Genomic DNA, 16,164 nt, shown 5'->3' with positions numbered 1-16,164 from the left:
CTTTCTTAGAAAGTTGTTCACTTAAAAATCGAATCAGCTTAGAGCTGCCCTGTGCAGTGGAAGCCTTTAGTTTAATCTAGTCAGATGTTTCTATTTTTAGTACAGTTATTCATATTTAGAAGATATTAAAAAATTATATCTTAATCTGAGATTTATAATAAAAAAGTTTCTTCTCTGTTGATGGCAATTTAATCTATTAACAATTTCCATATACCTTTTTAGTTTTGCCCTGAGATCTCCTTCAACCACAGCTTCTTTCTGTCTTTCTTCAACTTGAAGGTTTACACTCCTCTCAATTTCACCATGTTCATTAAAAGCTACACATTTGTACATGCCAGAATCAGTTTTTATTGCATCCTTTATTTCTAGTTTGGCTTCATCTCCTCTCTGCTGGATTATAATGCGACCTCCCTGGTTGAGTTGCCTCCATTTTCCCTTCATCCATTTAACTTTTGGAATTGGGTCTCCTCCAACTTTTGCAACAAATGTTGCAACGGTCTCTGCAGAAAGATGCAAATAAGGAAGCTAGGTCTTTCCAGATATCTATGACAGTAGGATATAATCTCAAACAAAAGGTATGGGCAAAGAGAAGACAAGTTACTTTTTTGAAAAGAATGCTTACTTTCCATGACTTTGATACTCTGAGGCTCTGACACAAAATAAAGTTTTCCTTCCACTTCTGCTTTCTTAGCTGCTGGTGCAGCTGCTGGTTTTTCTAAAAAACAGTCAAACAATTAAAATAGATGATTTCATGTAATAGTTTATGGTCATGCATGATGATGCTTCCAAAGGAATTTTTAAAAAAGAATTACAGAGATAGAACAAAATTCATAGAAGTATATACAAATAAGAAGCTTAATTTTCTAAAATGGATCACTTTTTCTGGAGGTATTGTCTTTTCTGTCTATTTCTGGAAACTTCACCCTCAGAGTTACTTGCATTTTTTTATCAGTGATCTGTTACTTTTCTTTTTCTTTTGCATGGTTCTTAGCCTTGCAGCCACCCACATAGTGAAAAAGATACTATTTCTACATATTACTCAACTCTTATGTCTTTTATGCAAGGCTAAGGCAAGACCTACATGGAAGGACTCATCCTTAGATAATATTTACTTTCAGCTAAAAGGTCAATATGTCTTAGAGTTGTAACAATCCTGAAGCAATTAGCCTCTAAGGCCACATGCTCAATCAAATTACTTTTGTATTTTCCTTTAATAAACACCACTTCTCCCCTTGGTTCCATAAAATATGCATTTCCAACTCATTTAGCTTGCATTTCTGTTTAGATTTAGAAACTAAATTCTTTATCTTTTTGGTAAGAATATACTATTGATTTGACACTGATCTCCCACTGTTTATGTCACTATTTATAAATAAATTATTGTTAAACATACTGTCTTCCCAGGTTTTACATTTTTGCAAAGAACTAAAAGATACTAATTTTTTGCTATTAGATTATTAACATTTTTGTTCCACAAACAAAGCAGGATGGAACTTTGTTTTATATTTCCATCATATACCTTGATTTTCTCCATGTTACCGTACCTTTAACTGTCAATTTAGATTTGCAAGCATCAGTGCCAGCTGCATTTGAAGCTTTGCATACATATTCTCCTGAATCAGATTTTGTAACTGCAGCAAGTTCCAGAAGAGCTACTCCATTAGCAAAGCTGAAGTTACATCTGTCTGAAGCTCTTATTTCTCTCCCTGCCTTCAGCCACTGAATCCGGATTGGTTGTGATCCTTGGACGTGACAGCTGAGCTGTACAGTATCACCTTCCTCTGCTGCTGCTGGCTGAAGAGGCCGGTCAAAAACTGGAGGCTTTTTGGGTTCTGGAATATGAAAATGCTTGAGTGAATACACAAGGAAGGAAAGTATGATTGAGAACGTAAGAGAGAAGGAGATACATGTGATTCTTAAGAAGACCATGGCAAGGAATGAAGGAGAATAAGCAGAAGTCTGAGAATGTCAATCACAGTTTTAGAAAATGGAATAAATATCAATAGAGTATGTCTTCTATGCAAACATGGAAGAAGAATATTTTCTCCAAGCAGCAAGGACATTCAGATGCAAAAAATAGTATAAGAAATAAAGCACTGCTATTAGGCTACAAAACTATATAAGCACATTTAAAAAAATAAATATGCAACCTCCTGAAAGAGTATTATGATGAAGTGCCATGCTGTCACAACACACTGTAAAGGCTGCCCAAGCTTTAATGTGTTTGAGCAGAAAAGCTGTTATTCCATGAAAAGAGAATGATTAAAAATTCAACAGATATGTCACATAAAGATTTTGATGTTCACTTTAGATTAGTCATAGCAAATAGTGAAAAAATGAAGAAGACTCTCCCTGTAAAATAGTTTTATTTTAATCACAAAATTAATGCTTTTGTGACTTAACTCAGTTTCATATTGTCCATCTCAGGACAAATTACTGCTATTAAGGTAAGCACAACCAGGTCATAAGACAGAAGCTGTATATTTGCAGCCAATATACAACAAAGACAAGTAAGAAGCAGAAAAAAACAAAACAAAACTTCAACTAACCTCTGATAACAACAGAAGATGTACACAACACGCTTCCTGCTTCATTGGAAACTTTACAGGTATATAAACCAGCGTCTGATTGGTCTATGCTCCTTATATGCAAAAGTAAGGTATTGTTTTTGAAAGATATTTCACAATGAGGGCTTGAATGAACTTCCTGATTGTTTTTATACCAAGCAACAGTCAAAGGCTGAGAGCCGGAAACACGCCCCTCAAGTTTAAGTTCATTCCCTTCTGTTTCTTCTACTGCTTCAGACAGTTTCTTAGTAAAAGTAGGTGGAGTTTTTCGTTCTGTAAAAAGAAAATACCATACTATTCAAATTATATGAATCAAACCTGAAAAGAAATATTCTAGAGAATATATGTCAAGAAAAATTTGAACATTTAATGACATTTGCTCTCATAGAAATATTTTTTTAAAGAAAGTATACAAAGATAAAAACCAGATGTCTTGCTCTTACAGTCACTGTCATAGCTGATTCTCCTATTTGAAAAAAAAAAATCCTCTTATATTGATTTAAGTCAAATGCCATTTGAAAAACCCAAGATTTTTGTCAGGTTCTCAAGAAAGAAATAGGCTAAAGCCTACAAAGAATCTAGGCTGAACAAAATATTATTTCATTTCTCCTCCCATTGTTGTTAGTGACTCTTCCTAATTCTCTTAAGAGATCCATGAGTATCTCCAGATAGGTACTTTCAAGCTGTATCTCAAAAGCTTTTCTCAAACTTACCTTGCAGCAATAAGGCTAACTTCCTTTATAATTAAAGGAAGAAAAACATACACACAATGTATTATCTGTTCAGTACCTTTAACAGTTAGTTGAGCTGTGCAAGAGTCCTTTCCAATTTCATTGCTAGCATAGCATGTATACTTTCCAGAGTCTCCCCTGTCCACTCTCAGGATGGTCAAGTGGGCTGTATTGTCTACATAACTGATCTGGTAGTTTCTTCCTGTTCTAATCTCCTGGTTATCTTTTGCCCAAGTGACTCTAATAGGCTGTGTTCCAGAAACGTGACACTCAAAGTCAGCACTTTCTCCAATAATACCATCCACAGGTGTAATTGGCATGTCAAAGAATGGAGGAGTCTTCCCTTCTGAAGAGTGAAAGAAATAAAAAAGCATCACTTTAAAATGTCAATTTGTTTTAAACCTCTGTGAAATAGGTATTATTTGTACAATATTAAATTAATATGTAAATAAAAGGTGAGTTTTAAGATATTTCCATTAAATATTTCACAGTCCACCGACCTGTAAGGACAAGCCTGCCACTAGAAGAAGCAGTCCCAATTGCATTGGTAGCTGTGCAGGTATATTGCCCAATAAGGCTCCTATCTGTCTTCAAAATCTGGAGAGTTGCTACATTATCTATGAAGGATGTATGAAGATTGTAGTCCTCTTTTACACGTGCACCATCTTTAAACCAAGATACTTCAATAGGTTCTGAACCAGCAATGCCGCAATCAAATGTAACTGGTAAGCCAACAGTTTCATGAACATCTCTTAATTTTCGTGTAAAAGAAGGAGGAAGTTTACGCTCTGTAAGAAAACAGGTTTTGTACAGTGAGGGCTTTCAGAAGACATGCACCTATTGCTGTACTCACCAATAATCACTGCTTAATATACTGTAGAGTATACTGTATTTTTGCTTATAATGTCTGATTAAAAATGTTATTCAGCATGTCATTTATTTGGAACCGGATGTGAAAAGAGCACTGTGCATATATTTGCAAGAAAATATATAACCATTCTGCCCTCAGTTACACCCAGTGAGCCTATTTAACCCTCAGGACTGCTAGTGGTGGAAAAAAACAAATATACTCATCGGGAAGGAAGTTACAGCAGGTTGTATCCCTGCAGAAGAGCTGTAATCAGTAAGAGACATATTTCAATTCGCTTTACTGGTAGGCCTTTGTTAATAGAAGAGAGTGCCAGAGGGTATCTTACAGGTCAAGAAACAGCAAAGTGTTTAACAAGGAAAAGATAATACTCTGTTTTTCAAAATAGCAAAGCACACTTAAGAAAAATAGGCCATCTTCCTGTTTTTAAAAAAGAAACATTCACCTTGAACTGTCAGCAAAGATGATGAAGAAGCCTCTCCAACAGTGTTTTCTACTTTGCAGATGTACTCCCCACTGTCACTACTGTCCACCTGGCTGAAAACCAGAGTGGCAACTTGGTTCTTAAAGTGCATTTTCATAGTAGCAGTTCCTCTCAGCTTTGTGTCACCCTTGTACCATGACACCATCATTTCTGGTGTTCCAGCAACCTGGCACTGTAAAGATGCAGAATCCCCAACAGTCACCTGCACCGGCTCCAAGGGTGTAATGAAGTAAGGTGGTTCTGAAGAACAAATACACACCATTAGCATAAAAACATATTGCACCATGACTATTAGTAGTTCAAATGACACTTGAAGTGATGGTGGCTTGACGCACCTAGTATTGTGATTGCACCATGACAATTGTCTTGTCCAGAATCATTTTCAATATGACAAGAATATTGCCCCTGATCTTCTAGTTTGCTACTAGGGATTTCCAGTATGGCAGATGTCTCTGTAGTGGTGATGCTACACTTTTCAGAGTGCACTATTTTTACTCCATTTTTCTTCCATGTCACTGAAATTGGTGGAGTACCCGTATATGTGCATTCCAAGATTAAATTCTTCCCTTTCTCTACACTTAAATCGTTCACCTTCTTCACAAATTTGGCTGGTTCTATAATGAACAATGGGAAGAAAACAAAATAAATAAAGCCAAGAGATAATTTTTAGAAGCATAAGAAGCATAAGAAACAGTACTCTGGACAAACCTTTGACAAAAAGATGCGTTGTGCAAGAAATCTTCCCTGCCTCATTAGAGATCTGGCAGGTGTAGTCTCCACTCTGAAGTGGATGTACATCAAACAGCTCCAGTTCTGCAACTGCATCTTGCAAGGTGATATTGCAACTGTGTCCTGGTACTAGCTCAACACTACCTCTAAACCATTTAACTTCCAATGGAGAGGAACCTTTTATGATACCGGTAAAGGTTACGTTTGCCCCAGATAAAACATTCAGTGGTTCAGGTTTCTTCACAAAAGATGGTGGTTCTAAGTATGCAAATAAAACAGACAGAGAAGAAGTACATTTGAATTTCTGATGAAGAGCACAGTAATCAGAAATATGTAACAAAGCAAAGAATGAAGTCTTTCTGAAAAGAAATTTGTGCCCTCTGACTCCGGCTTCTTATTGATACTGACCTCTAACATTCAAAAATGCGCTGCATTCATCAGACCCAGCTATGTTACTAGCTGTGCACAGATAAGTTCCCATATCAGATTCCTGAAGTCCATTCACTTTCAAAGAACAGGTATTGTCTGTAAGGGTAGCCTGATACTTGTCTCCACTGGTAATCTCCTGTCCATCATGAAACCAGGAAACCAGAATAGGTGGTGACCCATAAACTTTGCACTCCAGTACAGCAGAAGAACCCAGCTGACCATAAGTTTCTTTCAGTTTTCTTGTGAAAGAAGGAGGTATAATACGATCTGCATTTTTTTTTTAAAAAAAAAAAAAAAAAGTAAAAAATTACCATTCGGGAGCTTAAAATGCAAAAAGTTCCCCATGTATAATAAAATCAGCTAACTTTCTTTTGATATATTCGCTTTAGCAATCTGCTCCTATACACCTAAGTCATTGAAAAATAGATAGTTGCTGGTTAAGGATATGCTGGAACTTTCGTTCACATTTTTTGAGGGACATCTTTTACTTTTGCAGTTCTTTGTCATAAGCAACAATATTGCACCAGCTGTCCAAGAATACATGTAGATTAAAGCTGAAGAAATCAATTCCTTGCAACAACTCCTGTCCCTCAGAGGTTAGGTAGGCATCTATTATTGACACCTGTCAAAGTGGCAGGCCAAGTACTCCTAATATTATACAAGCAATTCGTCTCTCAGGCTGCCTTTCATGAGAAAAATCTTTGCTATCCAAAAACTTTGAAAAGGAACTATAGGATCAGATGTGGCTCAAAAAGCCTAGTCAACTAACCTGAAACATGCACTGAAGCTGTGCAGCTGCTTTTGCCAACACTGTTTTTCACCTCAAAAGTATATTCTCCACTGTCTTCTAGTCCTGCATTGAGGATCTTAAGCCCAGATACTTTGTTGAAGAAACTGATTTTATATTTATGGTCAGTGGACAATTCATTCCCATCCTTAAACCACCTAGCAGTAAGCTCTGGTGTGCCGTCTACTGTGCATTCCAGAGTACAAGAGTCTCCAGCTGTAACTTTGACTGGGCCTGGCTTCTCTACAATCACTGCAGGTTCTGCAATGAGATGCAAGTCACAACATTTTTAAAAACAACAATGCAATAGTTATAAGTATCATAAAATTTGAAATTTTAAAGCATCTTAAAACACATTGTGTTTTTTATCCCATGCTACCAACCTAGCACTGTCAGCGTGGCAAAGCATTCCTGAACTCCAGCATCATTTTTTATCTGACAAATATATTTCCCAGCATTGGCTGGTTCTGCATTTCCAATCTGCATAGTTGCAATGTTTTCTGAATAGGAGATCGAAAGATTATCACTTTCTCTGATGATTTCCCCTTTGTCTTTCAACCACAGAACAGAAATGGGCTGTGATCCTTCTACTGCAGCCTGCAGTTCAATTGACTCCCCAACGACAACAGTGAGATCACTCAGCTTCTTCACAAAGGTTGGTGGTGCTATTTAAGAGAAGATAGTGAAAAGAGAAGATAGTGAAAAAAAAAAAAAAAGAAACAAAAACCAAACAAAAACCAAACAAAAAAAACCACGGCAGGAGCAGAAAAGTAGGATGAGAATGACAGGAACAACAAAATGCCAAGAAAGTGCCAATATTTATACAAACCTCTTAGCGTTACAGAGCCAATACAGGAGTCACTTCCCACATCATTTACAGCTTTACAGTGATATTCACCAACATCTGCAGTATCCACACTGAGAATGTGAATACTAGCTAGGTAGTTCTCAGACATGACCTTATACTTCTTGCTGCTCCGAATTTCTCGTTTGTCTTTATACCATGAAATCTGGAATGGAGGAGTGCCCTGAAGCTCACATTCCAGGTGAACATCAGACCCTTTCAAGATCTGGACTGGATGGGGCTTCTTGGTAAACACAGGGGGTGCTGAAAGAAAAAAGGGGGGGATTGAAGTTTGTGTTATTGGAGCAAAGGCAATTAAAGAGAACAGACTATTCAAGCAGCCATTCTAAAGCTGAATAGCAAAGACAAACCATAAATAAGAAAGATCTCCCACAGCTTAACAAAAAGGCAAGAGCTTTGCCATCTATTCAGACAGGTTTTGGCATCACTAAAGAAAGTGGTATTTAACAGCTTTTCCACAAAGGACTCATACAGATAGAAAGGTAAGGAAAGAACTGGTATTCTAACCTTTTACTTTCAGTGAGGTACTGGTGCTTGCACTACCCGCTGGGTTCCGAGCTTCGCAAGTGTAGTCACCGCTGTCCTCAACACTGAGGTTGTGCATTTCAATGACTGCCACTGAATCCATAAAGGACATTCTGTATTTTTCACCGGGATGGATCTCAGTTTCACCTTTGTACCAGGTGACTTTGATTTCTGGAGATCCACCTACTTTGCATTCGTACTTAGTGGAATCATGCTGTTTCACAAGTCTTGAGGAGTCTAGTTTCTTAATAAACCTTGGTGGTTCTGGAAAGCCAAAAAGTGGAGATGATGCTTTAAAATGCACTGATTCTTTGGATGAGCGGGAAAATATGTAACAGAAAATGTAAACTTTGGGGACTTATGCAAACATTCTAATTTTGCAATTGCTATGATTTTTTTTCAGATTATTTCAAATTGGTCCAAAATCTAGATTAGGAACCAAACAAGTTCTCTGTCTGCATTTCAGTTAGTTTCTCCTTACTTTATTATCCCACTCTACTTCTCCTTCTATGTATTCAGTAAAGATCAGCTGACGTGTGGCTTTCTTGAAGTAATATCACCTTGCAATATATTTGTAATCAAAATGCCTGATGGAAATGCAAGAATCCAAACTGTTCATCCAAGAAATATTAAGAGCATTTATGCTGAGCACTACAGCAGCTGCTTCATCTCTTAATATGTCATTAACAACTGATATAGTCAATAAATGTATCTGCATTATAAACCTTCACACATATATTGCAAAGCCAAACATAAAGGTGCATATAGGGAATAAAAGTAAGTAGCAAAAAAAGAGGTTCAAAATAATTATGCTGGGAAGAATTATGAGCTGGCTGGTATTACAGAAACTGGTGTTAAAGGTCCTATGACTGAAAAGTAAACTGGATGGTTGCATTTTGTTCCGAAAGGAGTGGATGTTTGACACTTTTCATCAAAAGTACCATACGGATGATTCAGAATCACAAGACTGAATGCTCATAGATCAAAGATGTAACTACTAAAACCAAGTGGTGGTAACGTGGGCACAACAAACAAATCTCTCTGCAAAACAGGATGAAGTGCCTCTTTGTGCATCTGTCTGTAAAGCGTAGGACGAATATCTATTTTATTGTGGGTTATTTCAACTTGTGGGACATTTGCAGAACATCCTATGTTGTTAGTAACAAAACTTCCTTAGAGTTTCTAAAAATACAAATGATGGCAAGTACTCTTGGAACCTTAGTAATTTACTATCAGATTTCACTTAGACAAAGAGTTGCTTATCTATCTGCACAGTAACAGTTGCTGAGTAGTCACACTCTTTCCTTCCCAAAAAATTAAGGTATATGAGTTAGCAAGGTATATACCTAAAATGTAAAGCAGTTTCTAGAACGTGAAACAATTGTTAGAGCTACAGATTGGGAATATTAGATGTTAAAGTGGGGAAGTTAATAAAAAACTGGGAGATTTTCAAGGTCAATTGAACAAAAGATGTTAATTTACAAAGAAAAGGCTGTGTGTCATAGAAGTGAGACACCATTTACTCAAATTAAACACATGAAAATCAACGCACGCCAAGAGTTTGCCCTTCCAAGTTTTATGAAACTGGTTGACAAACAATGAACATCATTAATTTTACAGTCCTGGGGAAACTGTACAAATTCTAAAGGACTCAATTTGAGGATCAAAAAATAAAATAATAATCCTGGAAAAAAACCACAGGATTTTATGAATCAAGAGTTGAAGAGTAAGAAAATCAATAGGGTCAGCTGGAATCATTTTATGAATGGTTACTCCTGTCAAATAAACCTAACAGTAATGTTATCATTAATAATAAACAGAATTGTGATTCTGGTGAAAACAAGCTTTAAATCTATTAAAGAGGTTAGATTTCTTGCTACAATCTTTCAATGCTTTTTGTGAGTCAAGCTATATAATAACAACATCCCTACTTGCCACTGAATGCACAGGTAATTCAGTCTGTCACACTATTCCCACCCCCACCAATAAAAAACCCTACGGACAGAATATATTCTAGATATATATAATGCATTTGACAAGCAGTTATTGCAAAATCTTGCTAGTGGTAGTTCAGCTTGCTGTGTTATTTGTCTTAGAGAGTAAAAGTCATAGTATTTACTCTTAAAATGTTTTTGGCTTTTTCGCCAAAATTCATACAGAGGGGAAAACAAAAAAAAACCCCAACCAACCAAACAAAAACAAACCCCAAAACCCAAAAACCCCCAAAACCCACCAACAAACAAAAAACCCACAAACAAACAACAAAAAAAAAGGTAAGCACTAAATCAACAGGGACATTTGAACTCACACATAATTTAAGTAGTGTATTTACATTTGTTCTTTTATAAAATCAGTAAGAATGAGATATCCGGAACAGCTATAAATAAATCCAATGTTCCCACCTACGTTGAGGAAATTACACTAATACTACCAAGGCAGTTTGATCCAGTCATAAATTTAGATCACTGAAACATATAAGATCCACACACTCAGTGGAGAAACAAAGTGTTGGCGGAATGGATATTTGTCACCAAGTCTGCCCTCAGACAATCCAGTTTTGCTGTCTAGAACAGGAGTTTTCAATGTTTTTAGTCTGTGATAGAGTAAAACAATTCACAGGAGCTGCACACTCAGTAAAAATACATTTAAGTCTCACAAGTGAACTGAGTTTCTCTCAGTCACCTTTGCTTCCCCTGAACAACTTAGTGAATGTCGCTGCTGAAGAAAGACTTTAAGGAAGACAATCTGCTGGCCAACATGGCCACTCGTAAAGACTCAACAGGGTATTAAGTCAGCGTTAACATTTCCATGGAAGAATCCCTTTGATAAGACAAATCACGAACTATACCAGACTAGAAGAAAGATAAATAAGTATTAAAATATTACAAAAATATTTGAATGAAATAAGACATCTCGGTGTAGCTTCTTGTAAAGCTTGTTAGTCTCACGTCTGCATTCAGGGCTTTGTTTTCTAGGTGCCTGCCTTGCAAAGAAAAGCCTCATGAACACTAAAGCTCACAGCAATACCTTGTACAGCCAGCTGAGCTGCGCACGCATCCTTTCCAACGCTGTTGCTGGCCGTACATGTGTAGAGTCCGGCATCTGCTTTACCGACTTTCAGGACCGTCAAGCTGGCTGTGTTTTCTACCAGTGTCATCTTGTAGTTGCCACCTGGGCGGACCTCTCTGTTGTCTCTGGTCCAAGTAATCCTCATGGGAGCAGAGCCAGTCACGTGGCACTTAAAGGTTGCACTTTCCCCTAGTGCCACATCGATAGACACTGGCTTGATGTCAAAGAAGGGAGGTTGTAGACGTTCTGCAATGAGGAAAGCATGGCAGAGCTCACCACCAAGTCCCCCTCACCATACATCTCACCATGCCATGCCCATGTTCCCTGGCCACCATACAATGGGCAGAGTGGGGAAAAAAGGGTGAAGAAATAAAAGAGCAAAGACACAAAAAAGATCTTTAAGTGTGAGCTACAAACCTGTGAGGAGAAGTTTGGCACTGGAAGATGCAGTCCCCAGAGCATTTTGGGCTGAGCAAGTGTATTGGCCACAGTGAGCCATACTAGTTTGCAAGATTTGGAGAGTTGCAACATTATTTAAGAAGGCTGATTGCATGTTATCACTGTCACTTAAGAGAACCCCATCCTTGTACCAAGACACCTGGATAGGCTCTGAGCCAGTTATGCGGCAATCAAACGTCACTGGGGCACCAACCGCCTCCTGAATATCTTTCAGTTTTCTGGTGAATGTAGGGGGAAGTTGACGCTCTGCAAAACAAAAATAATCACCACAATAAGTAGGAAGCCACTCTGCCAATCTAGAATTAATTCACCCTGAAATTAATAAGAACCCCTTTCTGCAGACAACAAAGAGTTCCTACAAACTAGTCCAGGAAAGAGTGGCCCTTGGCCCATCACCTTTAACAACAAGCAAAGCCGTGGAGGTGGCGAAGCCGACACTATTTTCCGCTTTGCAGATATATTCTCCAATGTCACTATCTTCCACAGTGGAGAATGCCAGCGTTGCCACATTATTCTTGAAGTGCATTTTATAAGCTTGTGTTGATCTGAGCTTAGTGTCGTCTTTGTACCAGGAGACCTTGATTTCTGGTGCACCACCAATCTGGCATTTTAAGATCAAGGGCTCGCCAACCTTCACCTCCACACGGTCCAGATGTGTGACAAAATAGGGTGGTTCTAGGGAAGGAGAGAGCATTGTAAGCAGAGGCAGAGCATCACTGGGGTGTCACAGGGGGGCCAGGGATGATGTGTACCTAAGATGGATACAAGGCTGTGGCAAACATCCCCACCCGCCTCATTTGCCACCTCACAGGTGTATTCGCCTTCATCACTCTTGGTGCTGTTGAAGATTTCAAGAATGCCAGATTTGTCAGTAGTTGTAACACTGCAGCGTGGAGACTGAGCGATAGGCATGCCATTTCTTTTCCAGGTGACAGAGATGGGAGGGGTGCCTATGTAGCTGCTTTCCAGCACAATGGACTTCCCTTGCTCCACACTGAAATCACTTAATTTCTTCACAAAGACTGCAGGCTCTGTGGGGAGGCATAGATCAATAGTGAGGGACAGACACGGCAGGGCTTCAGGCAGAGTGTGAAGAGAGAGACTTGTGCATACACGCAAACACACCTTTCACAAAGAGTTGGGTTGTGCATGAGGCACTGCCAGCATCATTTGTGACCACACAGGCATAGTCCCCGCTGTGGCCTGGCTCCACATCATACAGCTGCAGCTGTGCCACGGACTCATCCAGAGAGATGGAGCAGTTGCTGTCTGGCACCAGCTCCCTGATGCCTCGGAACCAGGTCACTTTGAAGGGAGTGCTGCCCTTGATGTAGCTGGTGAATGTCACACTTGATCCAGGCAAAACTTCCTGAGGATCAGGTGTCTTCACAAAAGAAGGTGGTTCTAAGGATCATGCAAAGAAGTTAAGAGGAAGAAAGATGTCAATAGGAGAGTCTCTGTGGGAGAAAAAACTGGAGTAGGTTTGAGTCAAACAAAAGAGAAGGAAGGAGAAAACAGGAAAAAACCCCAACAAAACAAAACAAAACAAACTAACAAACGAAACATGGGAAACCAGAAGGAAGGAAGAGAAAAGGGAAGAATTTGGTTGAAAGGGCTGTAGTACCCTTCCACTAACCTTGTACAGTCAAGAAGGCGCTGCATTCATCAGATCCAGCCACATTGGTTGCCACACAGGTATATGGCCCTGTATCTGTGACATCCAGGGCATTCAGCTTCAAAGCACAAACATTATCCAAGAATGAGATTTCGTATTTTTCTCCACTAACAATCTCATTCCCATCCTGCAACCAGGTCACAGATATGGGAGATGTGCCAGACACTTTGCACTCCAGAATCACTGAGGATCCCAGCACCCCATTTGTTTCCTTTAGTTTTCTTGAGAATGAAGGAGGAACAAGACGATCTAAGTAGGACAAGGCAGAAGAATAGGAAGAAAAACAGGGTTTTTTTTTCAGGGGAAAATGAAAGAAAAAGAAAAAAGCTTCCTTTTAAAGACAAGTATGAAGAACAACGAAGATGTAGAGCTGACCTGAAACATCAACTGAAGAAGTGCAGCTGCTGTCCCCCACCTCATTGTGCACCTCAAAAGTATACAAGCCCCTGTCTCCCCTGTCTGCAGAAAAGACTTTCAAAGTGGATATGTTGTTGAAAAAGGTTATTTGGTATTTGCGGTCACTTCTTAGTTCTCTGCCATCTTTGTACCACTTGGTGATAAGCTCAGGTGTTCCTCCTACTTTGCACTCCAAGGTAAAAGGATTGCCAGCCATTACTATGATTGGCTCGGTCTTCTCTAAGATGACTGCCGGTTCTGAAATAGGAAGGGAGGGGTCAGTGTGCCACCAGAAAAACTACCCGCAAACCAGTAAGCATAGTATATAAGCAGAAAACAAAGGCTGGTAGAGACAATTGTTCAAGCTGTAAGATATAGTACCTATGAAGAAGGCTATACCCACCTAGAACTTGTAAAAAGGCAGAGCACTCCCGCATGCCAGCATCATTTTTGATCTGGCAGATGTACTTCCCAACATCGGCACCCTCTGCACTGGCAATCTCAAGAGTTGCAATGTTGTCCATAAACCACATTTGGACATTTTCACTCTCCCTAATAACTTCACCCTTGTCCTTGAGCCAGACAACAGAAATTGGTGGGGATCCTTCCACCACTGCCTGCAGGGCTGTTGGCTCCCCAATGAAGATTGCAGTGTCACTCAGCTTCTTGGCGAAGCGTGGAGGTTCTGATGGCAAAAACAGGAGGCAGAGGAGGGTTAATCACGCATGCCTGCTTGGAAGATGAACAGCCAAGAGATCAAGAAAAGAAGGAGGTGATGCTGTTGATCCTCTAGCATACAAACCTTTGAATTTCACTGGGCAGGTGCAAGTGTCGCTTCCCACCTCATTCATAGCTTTGCATTGATATTCTCCAGTATCTTGAGATTCCAGATTGAGAATATGAAGACTGGCAACGGAGTGCTTTGCTGTCACCTTGAACTTCTTGCTGCTTCTGACCTGCCTCCGATCCTTGAACCAAGCCACCTCAAAGGGTGGAGTCCCTGCTATCTCACACTGGAGTATAACATCTGAGCCTTTAAGTGTGTCCACAGGGCTTGGCACCTTGCTAAAAACAGGTGGTTCTATAAAAAAAGAATCACATCATAATATGTGAGCCTGCTTCCTTGACTAGGTTTCTGGATAGCAGCAGGAGGCAACACATTCAGGAAGTGGGCCTACACTTATTCTTATAAACCCATATTTAGCTTCCAAATATGTGGCCTCACCTCTAAAAAATCCTGAATTCCCATCATCACCCAGCAAGGCATCCCAATGCTCAGAGTCCCAAGGGCAGAAAATGTGACACTTCTGCACCTGTTTGGAGTCAGTGCTCAGTAACCCCCCCAAAAAACCACTCTCCCTTCTCTTCAGGACCACATTCCAGCTTTCCCCGCCTCTTTCCCGTCAGGAAAGCTACCATCAGTGAGGCTCAGCAACACAGCCTCCTCTTCCATCTTAAATTTCATTCCTGCCAGGACTGTTTTGTATAAAGAGGAAGCAGAGGGATGGCTGCAGAGTATGCCCAGCTCCCTCACCGCGGCTAGTGCTCCATCTAGTCCACGCTTCTCTTGTGACCTGACGAGCCTGCCTTATTCAGCTTGCAACTGACTTAAATGGGGAGACAAGGGAATGGCTGCACAGTGCTGAACACCCACAACTATGTCATGCCTGGTCTCCGCTGCTTAAATACAGCAGCATTTGGATGCGAGAGCAGCTAGAGAGACACCGCCCCAGCAACCACCATCTACCACAGCAGCAGCTCCCTGTTCAGGGGATGTGCATCTGGGAATGGTCCCAGAAGCCAGGGATTCTGGTGGTGTGTGGAGCCATGCTGCTAACCTTTCACTGCAACTGAGGTGCTGCAGCTGGCTGTGCCGGCAGAGTTATGAGCTTCGCATATGTAATCGCCAGCATCTTCAGTGTTGGCGCCCAAGATGGTTAGCATCGCCACAGAGTCTACAAAGGACATGTGGAGCCTGTCGCTCGCCTGGAGTGCCTGATCATTTTTGTACCACATGGTTCTGATCTCTGGCGTGCCACTGATTTTACATTCCAGTTGAACTGCATCCCCCTGCTTCACGAACCGCAAAGCTTCAGGCTTCTTGATGAACTTGGGAGGTTCTGCAGAACAGAATAATCATGTAAAGAGTAACAGTATACCTGTTTGCCATGTGAAATCTACAGTGCTGAGCAAGAGTTGCAGGGAGCACAAGAATATTGGGGCACAACAAAGCAAGCTTGTTACAGCAGGTGACTGTATCCCCAACCAGAGTTTCCTCTCAAAAGAAGATACAAGATGGAGAAAAGAAGGTAAAGACAACAACTAAAACTATGTTCTGCCATCTCCAGAGCCTGCTGCATCAGATAGCTGGAACTGTAAAAAACACACGAAGGACGATTACTCTACTCCACCCAAGAGAAATTTTTCTGTTACCTCGGAGGAGTGAAAATACCCCCAAGGCCAGCCAGCATGAAAGATTTGACCAGCACTTCACCCACAGGAGCAACAGAACACGGTAGGGATAGTTTCACTTGCTCACACATCTTTAAAGCATATGTCTGCATGAAGAACTTAAGCAAA

At 40.1% G+C, this 16,164-nt stretch overlaps 1 protein-coding gene across 27 annotated transcripts in view; it reads right to left on the bottom strand.

Annotated features, from left to right (window-relative positions):
• Window positions 1-16,164, bottom strand: part of TTN (titin) — a 245,118-nt gene that overhangs the window by 157,042 nt on the left and 71,912 nt on the right. For all 27 annotated transcript variants that reach the window (XM_065637181.1, XM_065637152.1, XM_065637169.1 and 24 more), the window contains 24 exons: window positions 15,423-15,704; window positions 14,387-14,665; window positions 13,988-14,269; window positions 13,564-13,842; window positions 13,150-13,437; window positions 12,639-12,917; window positions 12,266-12,544; window positions 11,910-12,188; window positions 11,472-11,759; window positions 11,013-11,300; window positions 7,968-8,249; window positions 7,425-7,703; window positions 6,979-7,260; window positions 6,578-6,856; window positions 5,788-6,075; window positions 5,359-5,637; window positions 4,986-5,264; window positions 4,612-4,890; window positions 3,799-4,086; window positions 3,357-3,644; window positions 2,550-2,840; window positions 1,545-1,832; window positions 623-715; window positions 215-500 (listed from right to left, as the gene is read on the bottom strand). In XM_065637181.1, the coding sequence (XP_065493253.1) occupies window positions 215-500; window positions 623-715; window positions 1,545-1,832; window positions 2,550-2,840; window positions 3,357-3,644; window positions 3,799-4,086; window positions 4,612-4,890; window positions 4,986-5,264; window positions 5,359-5,637; window positions 5,788-6,075; window positions 6,578-6,856; window positions 6,979-7,260; window positions 7,425-7,703; window positions 7,968-8,249; window positions 11,013-11,300; window positions 11,472-11,759; window positions 11,910-12,188; window positions 12,266-12,544; window positions 12,639-12,917; window positions 13,150-13,437; window positions 13,564-13,842; window positions 13,988-14,269; window positions 14,387-14,665; window positions 15,423-15,704 (6,604 nt within the window). The remainder of the gene's footprint in view (window positions 1-214; window positions 501-622; window positions 716-1,544; window positions 1,833-2,549; window positions 2,841-3,356; window positions 3,645-3,798; window positions 4,087-4,611; window positions 4,891-4,985; window positions 5,265-5,358; window positions 5,638-5,787; window positions 6,076-6,577; window positions 6,857-6,978; window positions 7,261-7,424; window positions 7,704-7,967; window positions 8,250-11,012; window positions 11,301-11,471; window positions 11,760-11,909; window positions 12,189-12,265; window positions 12,545-12,638; window positions 12,918-13,149; window positions 13,438-13,563; window positions 13,843-13,987; window positions 14,270-14,386; window positions 14,666-15,422; window positions 15,705-16,164) is intronic.

This window comes from Caloenas nicobarica, chromosome 6 (assembly GCF_036013445.1).
Source record: "Caloenas nicobarica isolate bCalNic1 chromosome 6, bCalNic1.hap1, whole genome shotgun sequence".
NCBI lineage: Eukaryota > Metazoa > Chordata > Aves > Columbiformes > Columbidae > Caloenas > Caloenas nicobarica.
The sequence above is the reverse complement of the archived record's forward strand: the minus strand, read 5'-3'. Positions and strand labels throughout refer to the sequence as shown.